Raw genomic sequence first — 20,594 nt, 5'->3', positions numbered from 1 at the left:
AACACATCTTAAATAACCCTATAATACCCTAAAACCAGAGTCTTTAAAATTTCTGAATTTAATTGTTCATTCAGCTGCTTTATTCTCATTAACTGTCTTTTAATTTTGATAAAATCTGTTATTAAATAAATTAGAAGAACACAAAGCATAAAATGTCTACATTTTGTTCATTGTATAAATGACATACCACAGTTTATGCAAGGCAAAAGGAATGCTGGCTGCAGTATACTATAATGGAAAAAAACAGCAAATGGTTTTCCTTAAAGCTGTTTCACAGTCAGCCTTTTATAGAATATGAGAATGAAGCATTGTTTTATCAACACTCATGTTGTACCTTATAAGAAAGTGTAGAGAACAGTAAATAAAATTGAAAAATCATATCTAAAAGTCACAAAGCTCTCACAATTAAGTCATTGATTGGCAACTCAGCATATACCCTGAACACTTATCAGGGTATAAGTAAACTAATTCGGTTCAACCCTTTGGTGATATGCTGACAGAGCAGAGTAGTAAAGTAATGGATAGCAGATATACTATAACAAAGAGAAAAAAAAGCTCAGATTCAAAGGAAAAATTGGATAATAGCAAGAAAGCAAAGGTCAAAAGTAAGATGTGTAGCAATTTCATTGCAGCTATTTGATGATACAGTAGTTTGGGAGGGTTTTTTTTTTTTTTTTTTACAAGTTTTCATTTCTTAGGACATTACTGCTAAGAGGAATATTATAACTGGGCTGAATTATCCCTGATAAAAACAAACTCTCATAGTGAACAAACAGCACATCAGGTCAAAAGGTGAAACTCACAAACTATTCATTGCATCACAATATATTTAAATTGAATACAACAACAGGAATGGTTTTAATCGACTTATAATTGTTCTAGGAACATAGCACAGTTGTCAATAAATAATATATTATTCTCCTGTAAAAAGACCCTTTCTAGGTGGAAATTATGGCACAGGGAAAGTACATAACTGAATTTGCAACATCACTTATTTGACATTTCAAATATAATGTTAACTATACACAGGAATTAACATTGGCAGTGATACACAGTAGTCAAATTGTTAAATCTGTGAATGTAATGTACAGGAAATTTTATATTCTAAGACACTGGCTCCACCATTGACTCAATGTGAGACCTTCACTGAGTAATTTAAACTGCCAATGCCCAAGATGTGCAAATATGTAAATAATCAACATCACACTGTTATCATTTTAAACCGTCCTGGTTCAAACAGTTTAAAAGATATAAATGTATTATTTATTTGTGAGAAACTATTACCTGTACTTTCTCAATGGCACAAATGTTTTCTCTTCTGCAAAAATGTACACTAGATATTCATATTACTCATTAAGATGCTCTTGAAAATTACTTCAGTTACAGCTTATATGTGGCATATGAAGGGCCCTTTGTTGGGTGTATTTTAGCAAACCTGGACAAATTCTCAGAGTTGTAAGCAGAACATAACTGTACCAAGCCTTGGAAGTAGTCCATCATGCTCATAATCAGTCACCTTAATCCAGCCCAAAACTCAAATTGTGAAAAGGGTCTAATGGTGCATGATGTTTTGAACTTAACATTTAGAAAATGCAGTGAACAGTGTATTATGGGTAAAAAAATAAAATGTATCATAAAGAGGCTATAATATTACTTACGGTAGAGGCTTCAAAATAGAATCAAAATCTTCTGCTGTTAAAGTCGTGTCTTCTTCTGGCAGATTTCTTAGCAGAATTAAATACTTAAAAAAAGAATGAAACTTTAAGGTGCAATGACACAGAACATATCATTTTCAAATAAAAACAATAGTACTGTAGTACCAGTTTCAAATATCCGCCAATTAAACATAAATTTTAAATATTTCCATTGAACTATTATATGTAATGCAACAGCCTGAATAAAGTAAGCTACTTAAAACCTATAAATATATAACCACTTCACAGATCGACTATCTGGTAAAAGGTTTTTGTAAACCAAGGCCCCTTTGCATTTACATTAGTGAACTAATGGCATGTATGTCAGTAAATCCTTATGCTGTAACAGGCAGTGAAGCCTATTATATTATTCAGTAACTGTATTCATTTTCTGAAATGGCTTACATTAATTGCTAACATTTATTTGGCTGATACCTTCATCCAAGGTGACTTACAACATCTGAGATGCAATTGGTTAGTTCTTTATCCAACTGGAGCACACACGTGTGAAATGACTTGCTCAGGGTCACACAGTGTCAGTGGTGGGATTTGAACCCACAATGAAAAAGAGCCTATTTTAGCAGCAATATACAGTATGCAACAGACCAACCAAGCCTAAACAGATAACCAGTCCACCGCAGGGCAAGCTAACTTACACATTACACTTAATTATACAGGGCCAATTAACATTTAATAATAAATGCTACATGTACTGTACATCTTTGGTATATGAAAGGAAATCATGTTACCCATAGATACTCCTGTGGACATAGGGAAGCCATATAGAATTCACAGAAAGTGCATTGTGTGGGATTTGAACATAGGGCAATGGAGATGTATGGCAGCAGTCTTCATACCACTTGTATATAAGGGCTCTACATTTTTACAAAATTATGAATTTATTTTAATAGTCTCACAGGCAGTCGACAACATATTATTTAAACTTACACATATGTTGTGTATGTGCTGTGAGGTGCCTATAATGAAAGGTGGTGACCCTCAGAAACTTGTCTTCTGACGGGGTTGTGACTTTGGGTCTACCAGATCTCTTCCTAACAGAGATTCTTCCAGTTTCCAATTACCTTTGGATTGTGTAGGACACCATACTCACTGACGCTTTGATTTTTTTTTTTTTTTTGCAATTTATCTAAATGAAATGCCTGGACTTCTAAGGGTAATAATGCTTTGTCTCATTTAATTTACTAATTGATATTTTCTTGCCATCATCACTGAAATATTGTCCAGGTAGTACTTCTGAGGGTGTAGTAACACAGTCTGTTTCAACCCTGTTTTAAGACAGACAAAGTGTTTTTATGTAATCAACAGAAGTTGGGACACCTGTACAAATTGCTTCAACTTCGAAGGCTTAATTTAATTTTAATTGTTGCAGAACATTTGTAGGTTGTAATCTTTTAGTTGTAATTTAGTTGTCTTTTAGCCCATTTGTAATTAATATTGTAATATTTTCATTTTTTTCCATTTTTGCTAATCTTTAAATTTAAACCTCTGGCAGTTTACTGATTATCCTTTCACCTTTTTACATCATTCACTGCATTTCAACTGATTAAAGAAAAACTTTTGTGTCTATAAAATACCTAACGTACATCTAATTCCTTTCAAAGCATATCAAAAGTATGCCAACCAAAGCCAAATGCCATATTCATGCCTCACAAGGCCACTGTGCAAAGGATGTTTCCTTTGTGTAACATATGCTCAGTCAGTCATTCTCCAACCCGCTATATCCTAACACAGTGTCACGGGGGTCTGCTGGAGCCAATCCCAGCCAGCACACTGCGCCACAGTGCTGCCCTGTAACATATGCACTACAGAAAAATGTTCTAAGCATCCCAGCCATCCATTCAACGCTTTATGTTCAATGCCACTAATCAATTGGCCCAGATTTGCATTAAATTCCTAATCCTGCTGTACTATGTACAGATTGGCTCCTCTAGATAATAAATCCCAAAATCGGACATGGCTAAATGCTCAACAGGACCAAAGCTATAGAGATGATGCAAAAGATCACCTAAAAGATTACCGAATGTCTGCTTTTAGGAAAACCATTTATTTGCCACTGGGGTGTACAGTACACAAAATTGACAAATACACCAAGTATGCCATTGTAGACAAGACTGATAATCAACACAATCTAATATGCAAAAAAGAAGTAATTTAATCCTATTTACTATAGATGATGTAAATCACCATGTGATTTGGGAAAAAAAAAGGATATACAGTGATCCCTCCTTGATCGCGGGGGTTGCGTTCCAGAGCCCCCCGCAAAAGGTGAAAATCCGCGAAGTAGAAACCATATGTTTATATGGTCATTTTTATATTGTCATGCTTGGGTCACAGATTTGCACAGAAACACAGGAGGTTGTAGAGAGACAGAAACGTGCTCCATGACAAGACAGAGATGACAGTTCCGTCTCAAAATTAAAAGACTGCAAACATATCTTCCTCTTCAAAGGACTGCGCGTCAGGAGCAGAGAATGTCAGAGAGAGAGAGAAAAAAGCAAATAATCAAAAATCAATAGGTGCTGTTTGGGCTTTTCAGTATGAATGTAAGAGTGAGAGAGAGAGAAAAAAGCAAACAATCAAAAACAGATTGGTGCTGTTCGAGCTTTGAAGTATGCAAAGCACCGTGCGGGAAGCATGTCACTTGACAAAGCAGCTGCAAGGAAGGGAGCAATGTGAAGGTAGTCTTTCAGCATTTTTTAGACGAGTGTCCGTATCCTCTAGGGGTGCAAACAGCCCCCCTGCTCACACCCCCTCCATTAGGAGCAGAGAATGTCAGAGCAAGAGAGAAAGAGAGAAAAGCAAACAATCAAAAATCAATAGGGCTGTTTGAGCTTTTAAGTATGCAAAGCACCGTGCGGGAAGCATATTGCGCAACAAAGTAACCACAAGTAAGCCCAGCAAGGAAGGGAGCAATGTGAAGGTAGTCTTTCAGCGTTTTTTAGACGAGCGGCTGTATCCTCTAGGGGTGCGAACAGCCCCCATGCTCAAAATATATTTGAGGAGTTTTATTTAATACGTAATACGTGCTCTGATTGGGTAGCTTCTCAGCCATCTGTTAATAGCGTCCATTGTATGAAATCAGCTGGGTAAACCAACTGAGGAAGCATGTACCAGAAATTAAAAGACCCATTGTCCACTGAAACCCACGAACCAGCGAAAAATCCGTGATATACAGTATTGTGCAAAAGTTTTAGGCAGGTGTGAAAAAATGCTGCAAACAAAGAATGCTTTCAGAAATATAAATAATGATTGTTTACTGTTATCAATTTACAAAATGCAAAGTTAGCGAACATGAGAAAACTCTAAATCAAATCAATATTTGGTGTTACTACCTTTTGCTTTCAAACCAGCATCAATTCTTATAGGTACACTTGCACAAAGTCAGGGATTTTGTAGGATTATAGTCGGGTGTATGATCAACCAATTATACCAAACAGGTGCTAATGATCATCAATGTCACACATAGGTTGAAACACAGTCATTAACTGAAACAGAAACAGCTGTGTAGGAGGCTTAAAACTGGGTGAGGAACAGCCAGACTCTGCTACCAAGGTGAGGTTGTGGAAGACAGTTTCATGTCATGGCAAGATTGAGCACAGCAACAAGAGACAAGGTAGTTATACTGCATCAGCAAGGTCTCTCCCAGACAAAGATTTCAAAGCAGACTGGGGTTTCAAGATGTGCTGTTCAAGCTCTTTTGAAGAAGCACAAAGAAACAGGCAACGTTGAGGATCGTAGACACAGTGGTCGGCCAAGGAAACTTAGCGCAGCAGATGAAAGACACATCAAGCTTATTACCCTTCGAAATCAGAAGATGTCCAGCAGTGCCATCAGCTCAGAACTGGCAGAAACCAGTGGGACCCAGGTACAACCATCTACTGTCCGGAGAAGTCTGGCCATAAGTGGTCTTCATGGAAGAGTTGCAGCCAAAAAGCCATACCTCCGACGTGGAAACAAGGCCAAGCGACTCAAGTATGCATGAAAACATAGGAACTGGGGTGCAGAAAAATGGCACCAGGTGTTCTGGACTGATGAGTCAAAATTTGAAATATTTGGCTATAGCAGAAGTCAGTTTGTTTGTCGAAGGGCTGGAGAGCGGTACAATAATGAGCTTCTGCAGGCAACAGTGAAGCATGGTGGAGGCTCCTTGGACGTTTGGGGCTGCATTTCTGCAAATGGAGTTGGAGATTTGGTCAGGATTAATGGTGTTCTCAATGCTGAGAAATACAGACAGATACTTATCTATCATGCAATACCATCAGGGAGGCGTATGATTGGCCCCAAATTTATTCTGCAGCAGGACAATGACCCCAAACATACAGCCAAAGTCATTAAGAACTATCTTCAGCGTAAAGAAGAACAAGAAGTTCTGGAAGTGATGGTATGGCCCCCACAGAGCCCTGATCTCAACATCATCGAGTGTGTCTGGGATTACATGAAGAGACAGAAGGATGTGAGGAAGCCTACATCCACAGAAGATCTGTGGTTAGTTCTCCAAGATGTTTGGAACAACCTACCAGCTGAGTTCCTTCAAAAACTGCGTGCAAGTGTACCTAGAAGAATTGATGCTGTTTTGAAGGCAAAGGGTGGTCACACCAAATATTGATTTGATTTAGATTTCTCTTTTGTTCATTCACTGCATTTTGTTGATTGATGAAAATAAATGATTAACACTTCCATTTTTGAAAGCATTCTTTGTTTACAGCATTTTTTCACACCTGCCTAAAACTTTTGCACAGTACTGTATATTTAAATATGCTTACATATAAAATCCGCGATAGTGTGAAGCCGCGAAAGACGAAGCGCGATATAGCAAGGGTTTACTGTATCATGCTCTGCGTACAATAATATGTAGACACTCTAGACTCTTAAGAATTCTGGAAAATCACTGAGGCCAGATGGGTTGCCTCCTGAGGTTCTTTTTGCTTTCCGGAATCAGCTAGCACACTTATACATGTACATGCTGAACTCTGCTATATCTTCCACCAATCTAAACCCTTCAATTAATTCAGCAATGATTATCCTTATGTTAAAATATGACAAAGAACCATCTGACTGCTCTATCGCCCAATCCCCTTGATGAATTCTGATGCAAAAGTTGTTAGGAAACTTCTTGCACTGCATTTGCAGATTATTCGTCATAAATGTTCACCCCAGTCAAATTTGTTTTATCCTCACCCCTCAGGCAGCTGATAAGATGTACCAGGGTCTACATATTATAGATGTAGACTCCATGCTATCCCAACCTGCAGCCATGCTTGCTCTCAATGCAGAGAAGGCCTTTGACTGCATGAATAGGGATTTTCTGTGGAAGGTATTACAGGCAATGGGTTTTGGAGTAACCTATATTAACTTGATCAAGACTTAATGCTGCTCCTCCATGGCTTCAGTTCTCACCAACTCCACAATCTCTCAGTCCTTTTGGATTCAGAAGGTTGTTCATTATTTCCGATACTTATTAATATTTCACTTGAGCCCCTTGCTATTGCTGTTCACAGTCTTGAGTTGATCACCACCACTGCAATTCATGGCTCACACCACAAACATCTCTTTACATGCCAACAATATTTTGATTTTTCATGGTAATCTTCTTCCTCTTCATCTTTTCCCAGTTCTATGTGGGGTTGTTGTGCTTGATCAACCTTTCCCATACAGTTTGGTCTTGCATCTCCTCTTCAGTCAATCCCTTTTCCTTCAGGTCTTCTTTTACTTTATTCATTCACCTCCACTTAAGCCTCCCTCACTTTGTCTTCCCCTGTACTTCCATTCCCATCACTCTTTTGCCCACATACTGTATTAATTGCCTCTCCTCATGACATGTCCCTACCATTTCAACTTACTTTCCTGTGCTTTCTTAGATATCTCTCCCACCTTTGTATTACCTCTGAATGTCCCATTACTTATTCTGACCTTATTTTGGAACTCCACACATCTATCTCAACATTCAACCACATCTATTGTTGTCCTTTTGTCCCCTGTCTTTTCATTCTAGATAGGCAGTTATTAAAATGAATATAGCTCCTCACTTTAACATTGTTAGTACCATTCTCGTCTATCTCCGCCCATATAATATTGTTCAGAAGTTAGATCTCTTGTCTGGGTTTCTATGAAACTGTAAAAGATCTTCCATTAGGCACTCTGCTTTAATTTGTGATAAATCTGAGTGTAGACCTACAGCTATATTACTTAAATACTCCCACCATTTTCTTTCCCTACTGAATCTAGCATGGTATCCCCTAGATCCCTTTCTGCTCTTCCCTTTACTAACAAGTTAAAGTGGTGCCTCTCTACTTTAACTCCATTAGTCATATATGCTCTGCAGATTTGGTAGAAAGTGGAGAAACATCTTGGCACAACTCCAGTTTGGCATAGCCATACCCCCAATCTTACAGAATCCTACCCTTTGTATTAATGGCAGACCTATGTATTTTTGGGAATGGGCTGATTGAGGTATAGAGATGCTTGGTGACAATTATAATGAAAATGAGCTTGGAACATTCCAGTTACTCAAGTCCAGATTTTCTGTTCCATCCATCCACTTTCTTTTTCCATCTTCAGTTCAGATCAGTCCTTTAGGTAAATGGACTCCCAATATCTTCTGCATTACCTTCCCACACCATTTATAAATTGTCCTTCTTGCTATCTGCAAATTTTAAGGCAGTATCATACTTATGTACATGTCTGCATAAGGCATCTACCAGACCTCTATCTTTTCTTTCAGTATGGTAACATAACCTGCTTTCTTCTGCTCCCATCTCATGGAAGTATATCTTAATAATATTTAGCATATCTTCCAAAAACTGTAACTATCAGCATACATAATTTATATTTGTACATCACCTGTACCTCACTCTTCAGAAACTTTATGCTATGTATTAGGATGCTAATCCTTTCTGTCACTTGTGTCCTTTAAATAACCATGACATTTTTCTCCATGTATTGGGACCACCCTGCAGTTTATACTTTTTGGATGAATGTTTCCAACTGTCCATATAATATTTTTTTCAGTTAATATTCTCCTTTTGCCTCATAATATTTCTTCTCCTGAACCTTACTTCTCTTACCTTGACCTCTGCCCAGTGAATTTTATACACTCTGGGTGCCATCTCTGTTAATTTTATTTTAGCCTTATGCTGGAAATCTCCTGACTCACTTTCTGTAAACTTCTAGAAATCCCTTCTTTAATCTAACCCTACATGAACTTTCGGCAGCACAAAGGATAATCTGGTTCCTATATAGAAAAGTGGTAAACTGTAGTTCTGTAATAATCTGTGTTTTTTTGTGATTATTCAACTTAAAAAAATTTTGATCACAAAAAAAAAAAAGTAATTTGTCGAGATGGGCAATTGACAGCATCCGCAATTTCACCACTGTACTGAAATTGCAGCTTTTAACATTTGTTTACAAGGTGTCTATTCTGTCATATCTTCCACTGTTTGTCTGTCTCCAGTTTTACTGCTTGTATAAATGATCTTACCAAAAACAGCCTAAAGAAACTTCAGGTTTCCATACATGGAGCAAATAAAAGAAGGTATTAACCCCGCAGAAGTCACTTCATCATGAGTTTGGAGAATTCACGGATATGTTTGGTAGCTTAACAGAACTCCATGAAATGCACTGAAGTTAAAAGGGAAGGAGGAACTGAACTAGTTTTGAGTTTAGTTTGAGTTGAGTTTATAGTGGTGCAATACAGTTTTAATTACTGTGGCCAAAAATGTGATCTAAGCTGTGAGGCAATAGTGCTAAACATTGTGGCACTGTATCTCACACAACAAAAGACACAGACAGAACAATAACCATAAACAAAATACAACAAATGCCTACAAACTAGCAATAAGTAATATATATTCTCTCATTGCGCTAAGTATCATATTTCGCTTGTGGTAGTGATTTATTTGCGCAAATCCAAGAGAGCATGGGGATGGAGGTGGGGTCCTCCTCACTCACGCACCAAATTCGGGGCGTTCCTTACCTCTCCTTAGCAAGCAAATGAGAAAAACACTTAACAGATTCAGATCGGGTTTTTTTCTATAATTTGCTTGAACATGCTCGTTGATTCTGCGACTTCTCTCATCATGCTAAGAATCATAGTTCACTTGTAGAAGCAATATATTCAAGCTAATTTTAAACAGAGGCTGTGGGCCAAGGGGAGAGGGATGCATGACGTCAGGAGTGGGGAGCTAGGTAGGACCCTCCTCACTGTCTTGTTTCACTAAAACACGGGTGGAGCCGGGGTGGGGGCGGTGGGTGTGGTATATGTTAGTTGTGAGATGAAGTAGCGCTGTGGGACTGTCCTGTTCAATTATTCATTATTCATTATTATTATTATTATTTCACAAGGTGTGGATGTTCCCCTTTCAGACTTACTTTGGATTGTGGCTACAACACAAAGCCAAATATACATGTAAATTAGCTATGTGGCATTGCACTGCCAGAGTATAGGAATCCGTATTACATATTTGGTGATAGTACTCATAATATTTTCAATATGGTCAGCTAATGTACCCCTTAAATGAAAATACTGCAAGTTTTTTTTTTACCTTCAAATGTGTACAGGGTAGAAGACTTTAGTACTGACCGGGTCATGAAATTCTGAATGCTTCAACCAGATTGGCAATGATGTTATAGTACGCAAGCATGAATTTTGTTGCGCATGGTTGCAAAATCTCTGTGATGTCACACTGACCTCATAAAACATTGGGGGCATTGGGGAAAAAATGTGTGACCATAATAATATCAGGCAAACAAGGTCACTTGCGAACACAGTATATTCACTGCAAAAAAAGCTTTGGTGAATGTCGCCAACCATTACTAGTATTAATTTTAAAGACTTACAAAAGTCAGTCTAGGCATTCCTTTCTGCCTCAGTCCTCATGGCTTCAACTAAAAGCCCACTAGGTATCAAAGTAAAGTGAGTCACTGTGTTAGCATAGATCTTAGGTACAGATGAATTCTTTCAGTTTGTTTTAAAAATGCAGTACACTTTAATTATGTATTGTTGGAACTGTTTAATATGCATTATTTCAAACTAAGGTTTAAAGGTTTAAATATATGTTAGCACAGCTCCATGAGGCTGGCTTGTAATAGTAGCCTAGTTACTGTTTTAAATTTCCCATCTTCTAAAATCATAAATGTTTTGTTAACTGGTAACTATAAGCTGGCCTTCTGCAAGTAAGTAGTTAATGTACAGTAAAGCATATCTGTTTACATGGATAGTATCAAAGAGAAGACATGTTTATCATAAAGACTTAGTAATTATTACTAAAATGAAACTCACTGTATGGAGATGGACAGGTTTTGTATTGTCAAGCGGATCAATAAATGATAAAAGTTTTCGTCTAATATCTACTGGTCGAAAACAAAGTCCATGAATAGATTCAGAAGAGGTGCACAGGCATAAAAACTTCAAGGCATCCAAGTAAACAGAGTCCTGCTTTGTCAAATGTTCTTCTGATAGAGCATTATTTGCACCTGGAAACACAGAATAGCAAACATTTGAATTACTTTGTAAAACACTATAACAATATTCTCAAAACAGGATTGATGGGTGTATCATTTTGTGTATTCCCTAAACCTTTTTAAATAAACAGATAATTAATATTGGCCTTTTCATGTGATTTTATTGCTAAACATTTATATGTAGTTAAATAGAAACATTTTTCTTTCCTCCTAGAGCATCCTTTGCAGTAGACCATCTACAATTGTTGGATAGATTTACAAACAGAAAAATGTATATGGTACAATACTAACACAGTTCTAACCTTTATGTTAGAATATGCTCTTAAGAGATGTTAAGTAAGGTAAAGTAAATTAAATAAACAAAAGTATTTGGGTCCATTTTAGTTCCAAATGAACTTTATATCGTAGGAAAACCCTTCTGTTTTACTGAAATCCTTCATTAATTTGCCTCCTTGTTGTAATTTGTTGGACTGTAGATTCAAAAACTGATTATTGTGTCTGGTATCTGTAACAATAATGTTTCATGATTTGCAGCGCATGCAATCATTTTTGCTTTCTCAGCAGAGTTTATTATGGGGTTTCTCTTTAATTCTGTGAAACTACTGTGTTCTATCCTAATAAGCAGCCAGACATAATCTGTTTTACTCATTGTATCTGTTTATAATGAGTGCCCTGCCTTAGCTAAACTATCTAAACAGATTTAGGCTATTTTTCAGCCTGTCACAAGAACGCAATTGTGATATCTCAGTGAGTGCGTGTACTGGTAAGCAGAGAACACATGTGGAAAAAAAAAACATAAAGCGGAGAGCTGGAATTTGTATATTTTACCCAATTAAAGCAGAAATATGAAAAAGTAAAAACAAAAACATCCATAGCAGCTCTAAAGCTCACTCAAGACAATATTACTGGCATTATCTTAAAATAGTTTTATTTTGGTAAAAACTTTTGAGTGGTATAGTGGCTCCGTAGTTGGCATGACTATTTTAAACTCCACAAGAATGGGTTGTTCACTGTCTGCTTAAAGTATGTGGGTGTTTCTTGTGGTTGCATGGATTTTGTATTGGTACATTGTTTTTTTCCCATATCAAAATATATGAGTATAATAGGTTAACTGATCCCTCTAAAGTGGCACTATATAACTAAGCGTGGTTGTATGTGAAAGTGTGCCCTGTGATACACTGACTCTCTGTTCAGGATTTGTTCCTGGCTTGCGCAGGATGCTGCAGGGATAAGCTCTTGTCCCTGTAACTCAAAATTGGACACAGTGGGTAGAGATAATAAACACATAGATGGATGGAGGGATGGTACAATTTATGGAATACATTTCACACACAGAGTTTAAAAATAGTATCTAAAAAATCTGGTAATTTAAACATGTTTATATTTAAAAGAATGTAAATAGTAATTAAAAAAGGTAATTTTTAAAATATATATATATATATATATATATATATATATATATATATATACATAAAATCACTAATCTAATTTTAGTCTCAATTTGTAGCTAATTAGCTGATTTAGCAATAAACCATTATCTGAACTATGTAATGTAGCACTTATAAGGGATAAACTTTCTGAGTGTAACAGTACCTTGCTTGTCATTTTAAGCCAATGTACATTCTGTGTTTACAAGTGTGTATGCAGTATAGTGGCTGTGCAGTATAGTGGTAATGATAAAGTTCCAAAATTTAAAAAAAAAAAAAGCATGTTATCAGCATTTCATTAATTTTGGTACTGGAAGTAAATGGTATTTTTTCAAGCATCCCATGCTCATTATTTCTAACCACAACTGGAACTCTAAGGGGGACCATTTGTTGATTGATTTTAATATACAGTATGTATTAAATTTAGCTTGAAACACAAACGAGAGGGACTAAGTCACTCTTCAAACATATATTACTGTAAACTTGCTGGATAGTCCAAAGAGAATGTCCACTTATTGAAGTACGGAGTGCATATTATAACTCAGGTGTATGATTTTGTGGCAGAACAGCAAGGAGCTCTTGCAAGTAGACATGGGTAACATAGTCACTGTGAGTGGGGTTGTTTTTTGGGGGAGTTATCTATTATTTGCTTCAGAACCATTTTAGTACAGGTACTGTAGTCCAATAAATGGTATTGATACTGAACTCAAAATTTGAGTACCAATCCAATACCAGTCTATGCCCAACTATTAGAATAAAGTAACACTAAACTTAAAATGTGCCTAAAGGAAGTATGCTAGCACTGAAATGAATGGAAATCTTATATGGTCATGCTTAAATAAAAACATTGCTCAAAGTTAAAAATATGGGTAATTATACAGAATAGTCCTCAAAAAAAAAAAGTTTAATTTGACATGCAAGAAAGCTGCATACTTAAATTGATACAGTTAGTCAGAGAGAACAGCATGAATTATCTCTGATAACCATTTATTACACTTGTAACACAAACTAAATATTTGCATAGTTATATATTAATATATTATAATATTTGCAGTTATGAAACACTTAAAGCAATCCTACCTGTTCCACATTGCAAATCAACGTTATCGTTAATTTCACTTAAATCTGTAGTTCTGCTGCAGCAATCATCATCATCAAATAAGTCCTGGTCAACCTGATTATTTATTTGCATTCTGCTCACATTCACATCGTCTGGAACCTGAATGGTCATGCTGGGTTCATATTTTCTTGTTATCTGTCATAAAAATGCACATACACATATGTATATATCATACATTTACTGTAAGTGAAACACAAAGCTAAACAAATAATTTATTATACTTAAAGTCATGAATGCATTCAAAAAATACTTAATCACACTAAAAGAATATTTAAGAAAAAACTGTAAAAGGAAGTGTTGTTACGCGTCTTAAAATTAAGAATACCTCAATAATTCAAGTAAAAAAGCATTATTCAACAAAATAATAAACATTTAAATGTTTCAAGTAATGGCTTCTTTGTTTCCTTTTACACTGATCCATAATCATCTGCCCTTCACCAACATATATGTGTATATATATATATATATATATATATATATATACTGTACATATAATGTACATATATGCACACACATATTGTTTTTTTTGGTAAATATGTGGCCATCAATTTAAGTACCTGCAATGACCTACATTCTAACTATCCATATTTAAGAATCATCACTTCATTTTACAATTGTAACACTTCATGTTAAATCTTTAAAAATACTCCAATTTCCCAAATTAATCTGTGACAAGATAATTTCATTACATCACTATCTTGAAAGTAACAACTCACCAGCACTTTACAAATATCAGAGAGCTCATTCAACAGTCTTGATGGTAGTAGTCTTAAAAAGAGGCATATAGCAATCAAATTTACACAATTCTGCAAAAAATGTAATAAAGAAGGACAACATTAACTGATGCATTTGTTTTCTTTTTCTCTAAAAATTGAGTCTAATGATACATTACATGAAAAAAATGTGTGAAATAAATAAAAATATAAAACTTGTAGTTACTCTCAATTAAAAGAAGAGTTTAAACCATTCAGCATGAGAAAGGTTTGTTAAAAGCTTTCACAACAAATATATATATGTTTCCTTTAGTACTGTGTGTGGGATGGCCGGCCTGTTACCCCGGCCAATACCCCCAGGCCGCCAGATGGAGCTGTCCCTGCGGCATGGAAGTGCCCCGAATACCAGCAAGGAATCATGGACGATGGAGTATTCCTTTACAGCCCTGCTGGATACCACAGGGGCCAACAGATGATGCTGCAGGGAGGCCCAGAGAGTTGTTTGTGCCCTATAACCCGGAAGTACGTCGTAAGCAAGGCGACAAAGGAAATGACGTGCTTCCAGGATGAAGAAAAGGATTTTTATCTGACCCAGAAGTGATAAGGAATCACATGGACTGTAGGGTTGGAACCACTTCGGAGACAGGGAATATAAAAGGACGATGGGAAATCCCAGACGTTGAGCTGAGCTGGGTGGAAGGGTGGCAACGCGTCTGGGAGTGTGGAGGATTGTTTAATCATTAATTATTGATTTATTATTGAGTATTGTGGAGTGGAGGGTGCTTTGTGCACTTTATTATTATAATAAATATTATTATTGGACTTTTATCTGGTGTCTGACGTCTGGTCTGAGGGTTAAAGGGGTCACGGAGACCTTAAACTGTCACAACTGTTTAATACATTCTTTAAAAAGACTGTGCTTTGGTCTGTTTAAGGATCTTTTGAAAATACTGCAATCTACACCCACCAGGAAATGAACACATAAGTTTGCATAAGTTAATTAGTAAATCTATTACTCTTTACTAAGCTGCTGAGCAAACATCCTTTTTAATTTACTATTGTTACACACATTCATTTGAAAAAAAAAGACTGCATAAATAATATTAGAAACAATATGTTTTCAGTGCATCTACAGAAGATCTTCAGCACATGCTGTATTTATATAGGTTTGATTGTAACTAACGCAACACACATGAAAAAATCCAAAGTATTTATGACATTTAATAATCTTGATATATTTAACAGGTTTAATTGATTTACTTTTTACTTATTACATTTTCCACAACTATAAATAATTTTAAACTAATATTACTAAAGTAAAAGTAAATATGTTTCTTTCAAAAAACTGATTTTAAGACTAATTAAAATCATTAAAAAAAACTAGCTATTCAAATATGGTTCACTTATCACAATATGTTTATGCCCACATATGTTTTGCTTAATAAAAATAATGTATTTAAATACAACCAAGAGGACAAATGCAGTGGGATCTCTTTACTGCCACTATTAATTTAATCCAATAGTGATAAATCATATAACAAAGTAAGTTCAATAGTAAAAAATATTCCAGGTAACTAACTTGAAAACATAAAATGCAAAACACTGGATTAATCAAGCACAGGCCAAACAATTGCTACAATATTATAAAAAAATAAGAGGTTGAATAAGCACAGACTTAACTGAAAATATTTTTTTCATATGATTCAAATTATCAGATGTGCTTGTAAAGACAATATACGTATAAAACAATTTTACCTTAGATTGTTTGCATAAGCAATTCAAAAACTGAGCAAGGAGAATCTTCAGTGAAGCAATGCTTGATTCATCAGCAACTTTAGCTTTTAAGGTAGAGATATATTCACTTACATGCTGTATTAAAGACTAAAACAAAATGTAAGAGGGAAAAAAAACATACATTACTCGTTTTCAGTCTAATATGCTGCTATGTATGATGGGTTGGAAAAGTTTACTGAGACTACACAGAATATAGCAAAATACCACAACTGATGGATAAAGAAAATTCAGCACTGGGAGATGAGAAATGAAAAAATTAAGTTTCATTTAAGTCAAAACACTCATGGTCATGCTTGACTGCTAGAGGTCATACAAATGTTTTTAAAGTAACATTTTGCAGCCAACAGTATCCAGTTCAGGGTCAAAGGCTGCTGCCAGCACTGGCCAGAAAACATGGGGCAGCTATTGATAGATTACATATTCATAGGGAGTCCTGTGCATATGTACAATCACATTCATACTTAGGTCAATTTGGCATTGCCAATTACCTGCATTAAATGTCTTTGGAAATGTGGGAAGAAAACCGGAGTACCAGGGGAAAAACCCACACAGACACATAGAGAACATACACATTGCATACAGACAACAGTCCGACATGGGATCTGAATTCCAGATGCAAGATCAGTGTGTTGGCAGTACTACTCACTGCGGCACCATACTGCCAAGAGTAACTATTAATGTTGATCTTGCCAGAAAAACTATGTACCATGAAAGGATAACTACTCATATTATCATACTGAATCCAATATTAATAATCTCTGTAGATGTATACTGTACTTTTTTTGTTTGTTGAGCAATAGGTAAATAGGTACTGAGAATTAATGCTAGTGAGGACAGAAACTGGCTGCTAATGGTTCTGTACAAAGTTGGGTTTTATGGTGTGAATCAGGAGGCCAAGTGATACAAACAAATTGTCAAAAGTCAGTATGTTTATTAGTTGAAAAACAAGAAGCAAATGAAATTCATCATAGAAATGGGGTGATAAAAGATTCAAACATCTAAGCAAAAGTAAATGCTATGGGGGAAAAAAAAGCTCATTAATACAACAAAAAAGTAGGAATAACACTTCTGAATTGACTCAACAGCAGAGTGTTTTGCAACTACCTGGATCCTGTTTGAACAATAAGGCTAATTAATCTCAAAAGAACATGGCAGAAACGTTCTCTTCAGTATAAAAGTAATTCTAAAATTTCTAAAGGGCAAGGCCATTTACATGACATAGTGATAGTTATCTCATAATTCAATAACAAATATTTATAGCAAACCTTGGATTTTTGAAAAAGAATGGTTTTACAGGCATCTTCTTCAGTGACAACACCCACAATAATGTAACAGGATAAGACTCCTGTCAAAAGACTGACACAACGAAGCAGGCATTCAGCCTGTGGACTCTGGGACTGTAATTAAACAAAAAAAATGATATAAAGAGTTAATCACATTAATCCAAGAAAATATTACGTACTAACTGAGATATTTCAGTCTGCCTGATCCTTAATTATCTGAACATCAATAAAACATTGCCTTTATTAAAATGGTATAGCTGCATGAATTCCAAATTTTTCCAGTAACTACGGCTTGGTTAAATTTACACTACATGACCACATTTCCATATCTGATCCTCTAAAAACAATACTTTTTGAGGATATAAATTATGCTTAAAAGTGCATAACATTTTTATGAAACACACTCAATAATGAAATTCTGTTACGTTAAAAGAAAATTAAAAAAAAACAGTAGCCACAACACTGATCCTTGAGAAGTCTTATTTTAACATCACCTAATTCAGAAAAACTTCCTCCCACGATGATTCAATACTTTAAAGCCAATCTTTACCCATTTACAATCTGTGCCTCTGTAGTCAAAAATTAAAAGTGTGCCACTTAGATCTGTGACTTCAATTCTACATGACATTATTTTACCTTAAGACTGATAACTGCGGCATGAATAGACAAGCACTTAAGCAATGTAAGTGAGCTGACATAAGTTCAAGAAGACTATTAAAAGGGTGCTGGTGTGCTCCTTGCTTAGTGTTGGTCAATTTATGGTCAGTAATTACTGTGTTTTAATAAAAACTTGAACTGTGTTAGCAAAGAATGAATCTTATGTTTGGAAATTATATATTCTTATTTTGGAACCAAAGACTGAGAAAAAAAAGTATAAAAACCCTGGGAAATCAAACTGAAGGCTTAAGCTCATCCTATGGATGGATGAAAGATATCTCTGCTGCCCCCATCTAGGAATATGCCTCCACGAGACTACTGCCTAGAGATTTTTTGCAAGTCCTGCCTTCCTCACAACCATTTTCAAACACGCCCATGGGCCACACACCTCTCACTCATGTGAATGCTTTTGTCAGACACGCTTCCTGCACTCTCAGCTCTTATAAATTTTTATGTTTTCCTCACTTTAGGTTTTCAATATAAGAAGACTTATTATGTCCAAATTGTATTGAAGAATTTCACCCAGAAGGGTTATCAACAGAATAAATGAGTACACAGGCAATCCTAGCACCGAGAAACGAAGTCAAACAAATTAATGCGAAAATTGTCAATCGGTAACATGGCAAATTGGTTAAATGCATATCAATAGACTATGCTGAAACAGTTCGTGGTGATGGTAAGCAAGATGAAAACATCAGCTTACAATATCCCATAGAATATCTACAACCGTTAACACTGTCCGAATTACTGTTGAAAGAAGGACGTATCGTATATGACAATTAAGAAATCAAAGGGACAAACATTCGAAAAAGTCAGTTTATTTATTAGAGAGAAAAAAACAATATTCACTCACGGACAGTTAAACGTTGTGTTGTCACAATGTAAGTCCAAACATGGAATCAAAATTCAATGCAATATTGACAAAAAGTTCATTCAAAAAATAGTTTTTTATTGAAGTTTTACAGTTAAAGTGTAAGTTTAAGAAGTATTTGCGTGTTAATGTCAAAGCCAAACAGAATGAAAACGTTTAATGTAACGAATACCACTAAAGCAACATGAAACATAATTTTCTTTCAATTTATTACGTTTTACTATTTTTTGCTATGGTTAATTACTCACTGTAATGTAAAATAGTTAGTTCTATTATGCATATGTAACAATTCCCATGAAAATAACAATCTGTTTAAATTGTACATCGACTTCACCATATGCGAGTGGCAGATCCGTGAAGTGGCTAGTGCGTAGCACCCACCTGGGGGGGTTGGCGACCGAAGCAAGCAGGGGGCAGAGCCCCCTAGTATATATATATATTTTGGTTTAATAAAGCTGCAGACTCTAAAATAACATATTCTCAGGGAGGACACACACAAATTTCAAATTTTTTGAAGATCAATATATATAATATCACTTACTTCTCATAAATGCTAGTATATTAGTGAAACATTATCTTTCAGCTTAATCCATGTGGACTTTCAGACAACACCACAACACATGATATGTATTGCTCAATATTGTTTGAATAATTGCCTTCAGCAATTTTCTCATAATTTATGTGAAGCAAACTAGCCTGTAGTTACGCATGTTAGCCTGATTAGCTTTTTATATAATGGGAAGCCATTTTGCAAATTCCTTATCTCTTCTGAACTGGCTTACAATAGGGATTTTTTTCAACCTCCACAATCTTACGTTGTAATTTTTTTTTTCCCCATTTGTAAATGTTTATGTAAGGGAAAACCTGATCAACAATAACAACCACACTGACAACTTTCATAACATTTATTTTAAAATCTGTCAATAATTAGAGAAGATAAAAATGACAATTTTGGCTATTTTTGGATACTTTTGCATGTGAAACTGCACTATTAAGACATGCAGAAGCAAAAACCTGGTAAAAACATTTTAAATTTACATTTGGAAAGAAGCTGTTTAAAAGACGCTCAGCAACGATCAGAAGGTATTGCTCCAGCTTCTCTTTTAGCCCAGTTATAAGGTGAACACTTGTAGTGCTTTGTTTGTCAACATTTTCTTCCACACTGAAGCAGCAAGGCACTTTATCAAATGTTGAGTGTAAAAATAAGCTCTCATAGTCCAAGATCTCAACATCCATAATGTCCACCTTATTTGGAAAAAAGCTTAAAAAAGTGAAAAGAAAACAGACATTTGTATTATTTTTAGCTCTGGAAATACACCAAACTTTAATATAAATGCTGATCAAACTACATAACCATAAAACAGAATTTAAGCATAAAATCTACCCCAAACTATTTAATGAAGTGTTTAAAACACATATATTAATCCTTAGCTTTAATTTTTAGGATATATGTATTTCTCTGTAACAACAATAAATGAATGAACATTCTGCAAGCAATTTTATTTTAGAAAAGATATTTTGGCATTGGTGGCATACATGTAAATTAACCAGCTGC

At 35.5% G+C, this 20,594-nt stretch overlaps 1 protein-coding gene across 1 annotated transcript in view; it reads right to left on the bottom strand.

Moving 5' to 3' along the window:
* atm (ATM serine/threonine kinase) overlaps window positions 1-20,594 on the bottom strand; it is a 175,588-nt gene that overhangs the window by 107,803 nt on the left and 47,191 nt on the right. The window contains exons 13-19 of the mRNA XM_028800178.2: window positions 20,078-20,300; window positions 17,494-17,625; window positions 16,190-16,315; window positions 14,438-14,527; window positions 13,682-13,856; window positions 10,993-11,186; window positions 1,659-1,741 (exon numbers count right to left, since the gene is read on the bottom strand). Of these exons, the coding sequence (XP_028656011.1) occupies window positions 1,659-1,741; window positions 10,993-11,186; window positions 13,682-13,856; window positions 14,438-14,527; window positions 16,190-16,315; window positions 17,494-17,625; window positions 20,078-20,300 (1,023 nt within the window). The remainder of the gene's footprint in view (window positions 1-1,658; window positions 1,742-10,992; window positions 11,187-13,681; window positions 13,857-14,437; window positions 14,528-16,189; window positions 16,316-17,493; window positions 17,626-20,077; window positions 20,301-20,594) is intronic.

The sequence above is a fragment of the Erpetoichthys calabaricus genome, chromosome 4 (assembly GCF_900747795.2).
Source record: "Erpetoichthys calabaricus chromosome 4, fErpCal1.3, whole genome shotgun sequence".
Taxonomy (NCBI): domain Eukaryota; kingdom Metazoa; phylum Chordata; class Cladistia; order Polypteriformes; family Polypteridae; genus Erpetoichthys; species Erpetoichthys calabaricus.
Note: the sequence above shows the minus strand (reverse complement) of the source record. Positions and strands in the feature narration are given on the sequence as shown.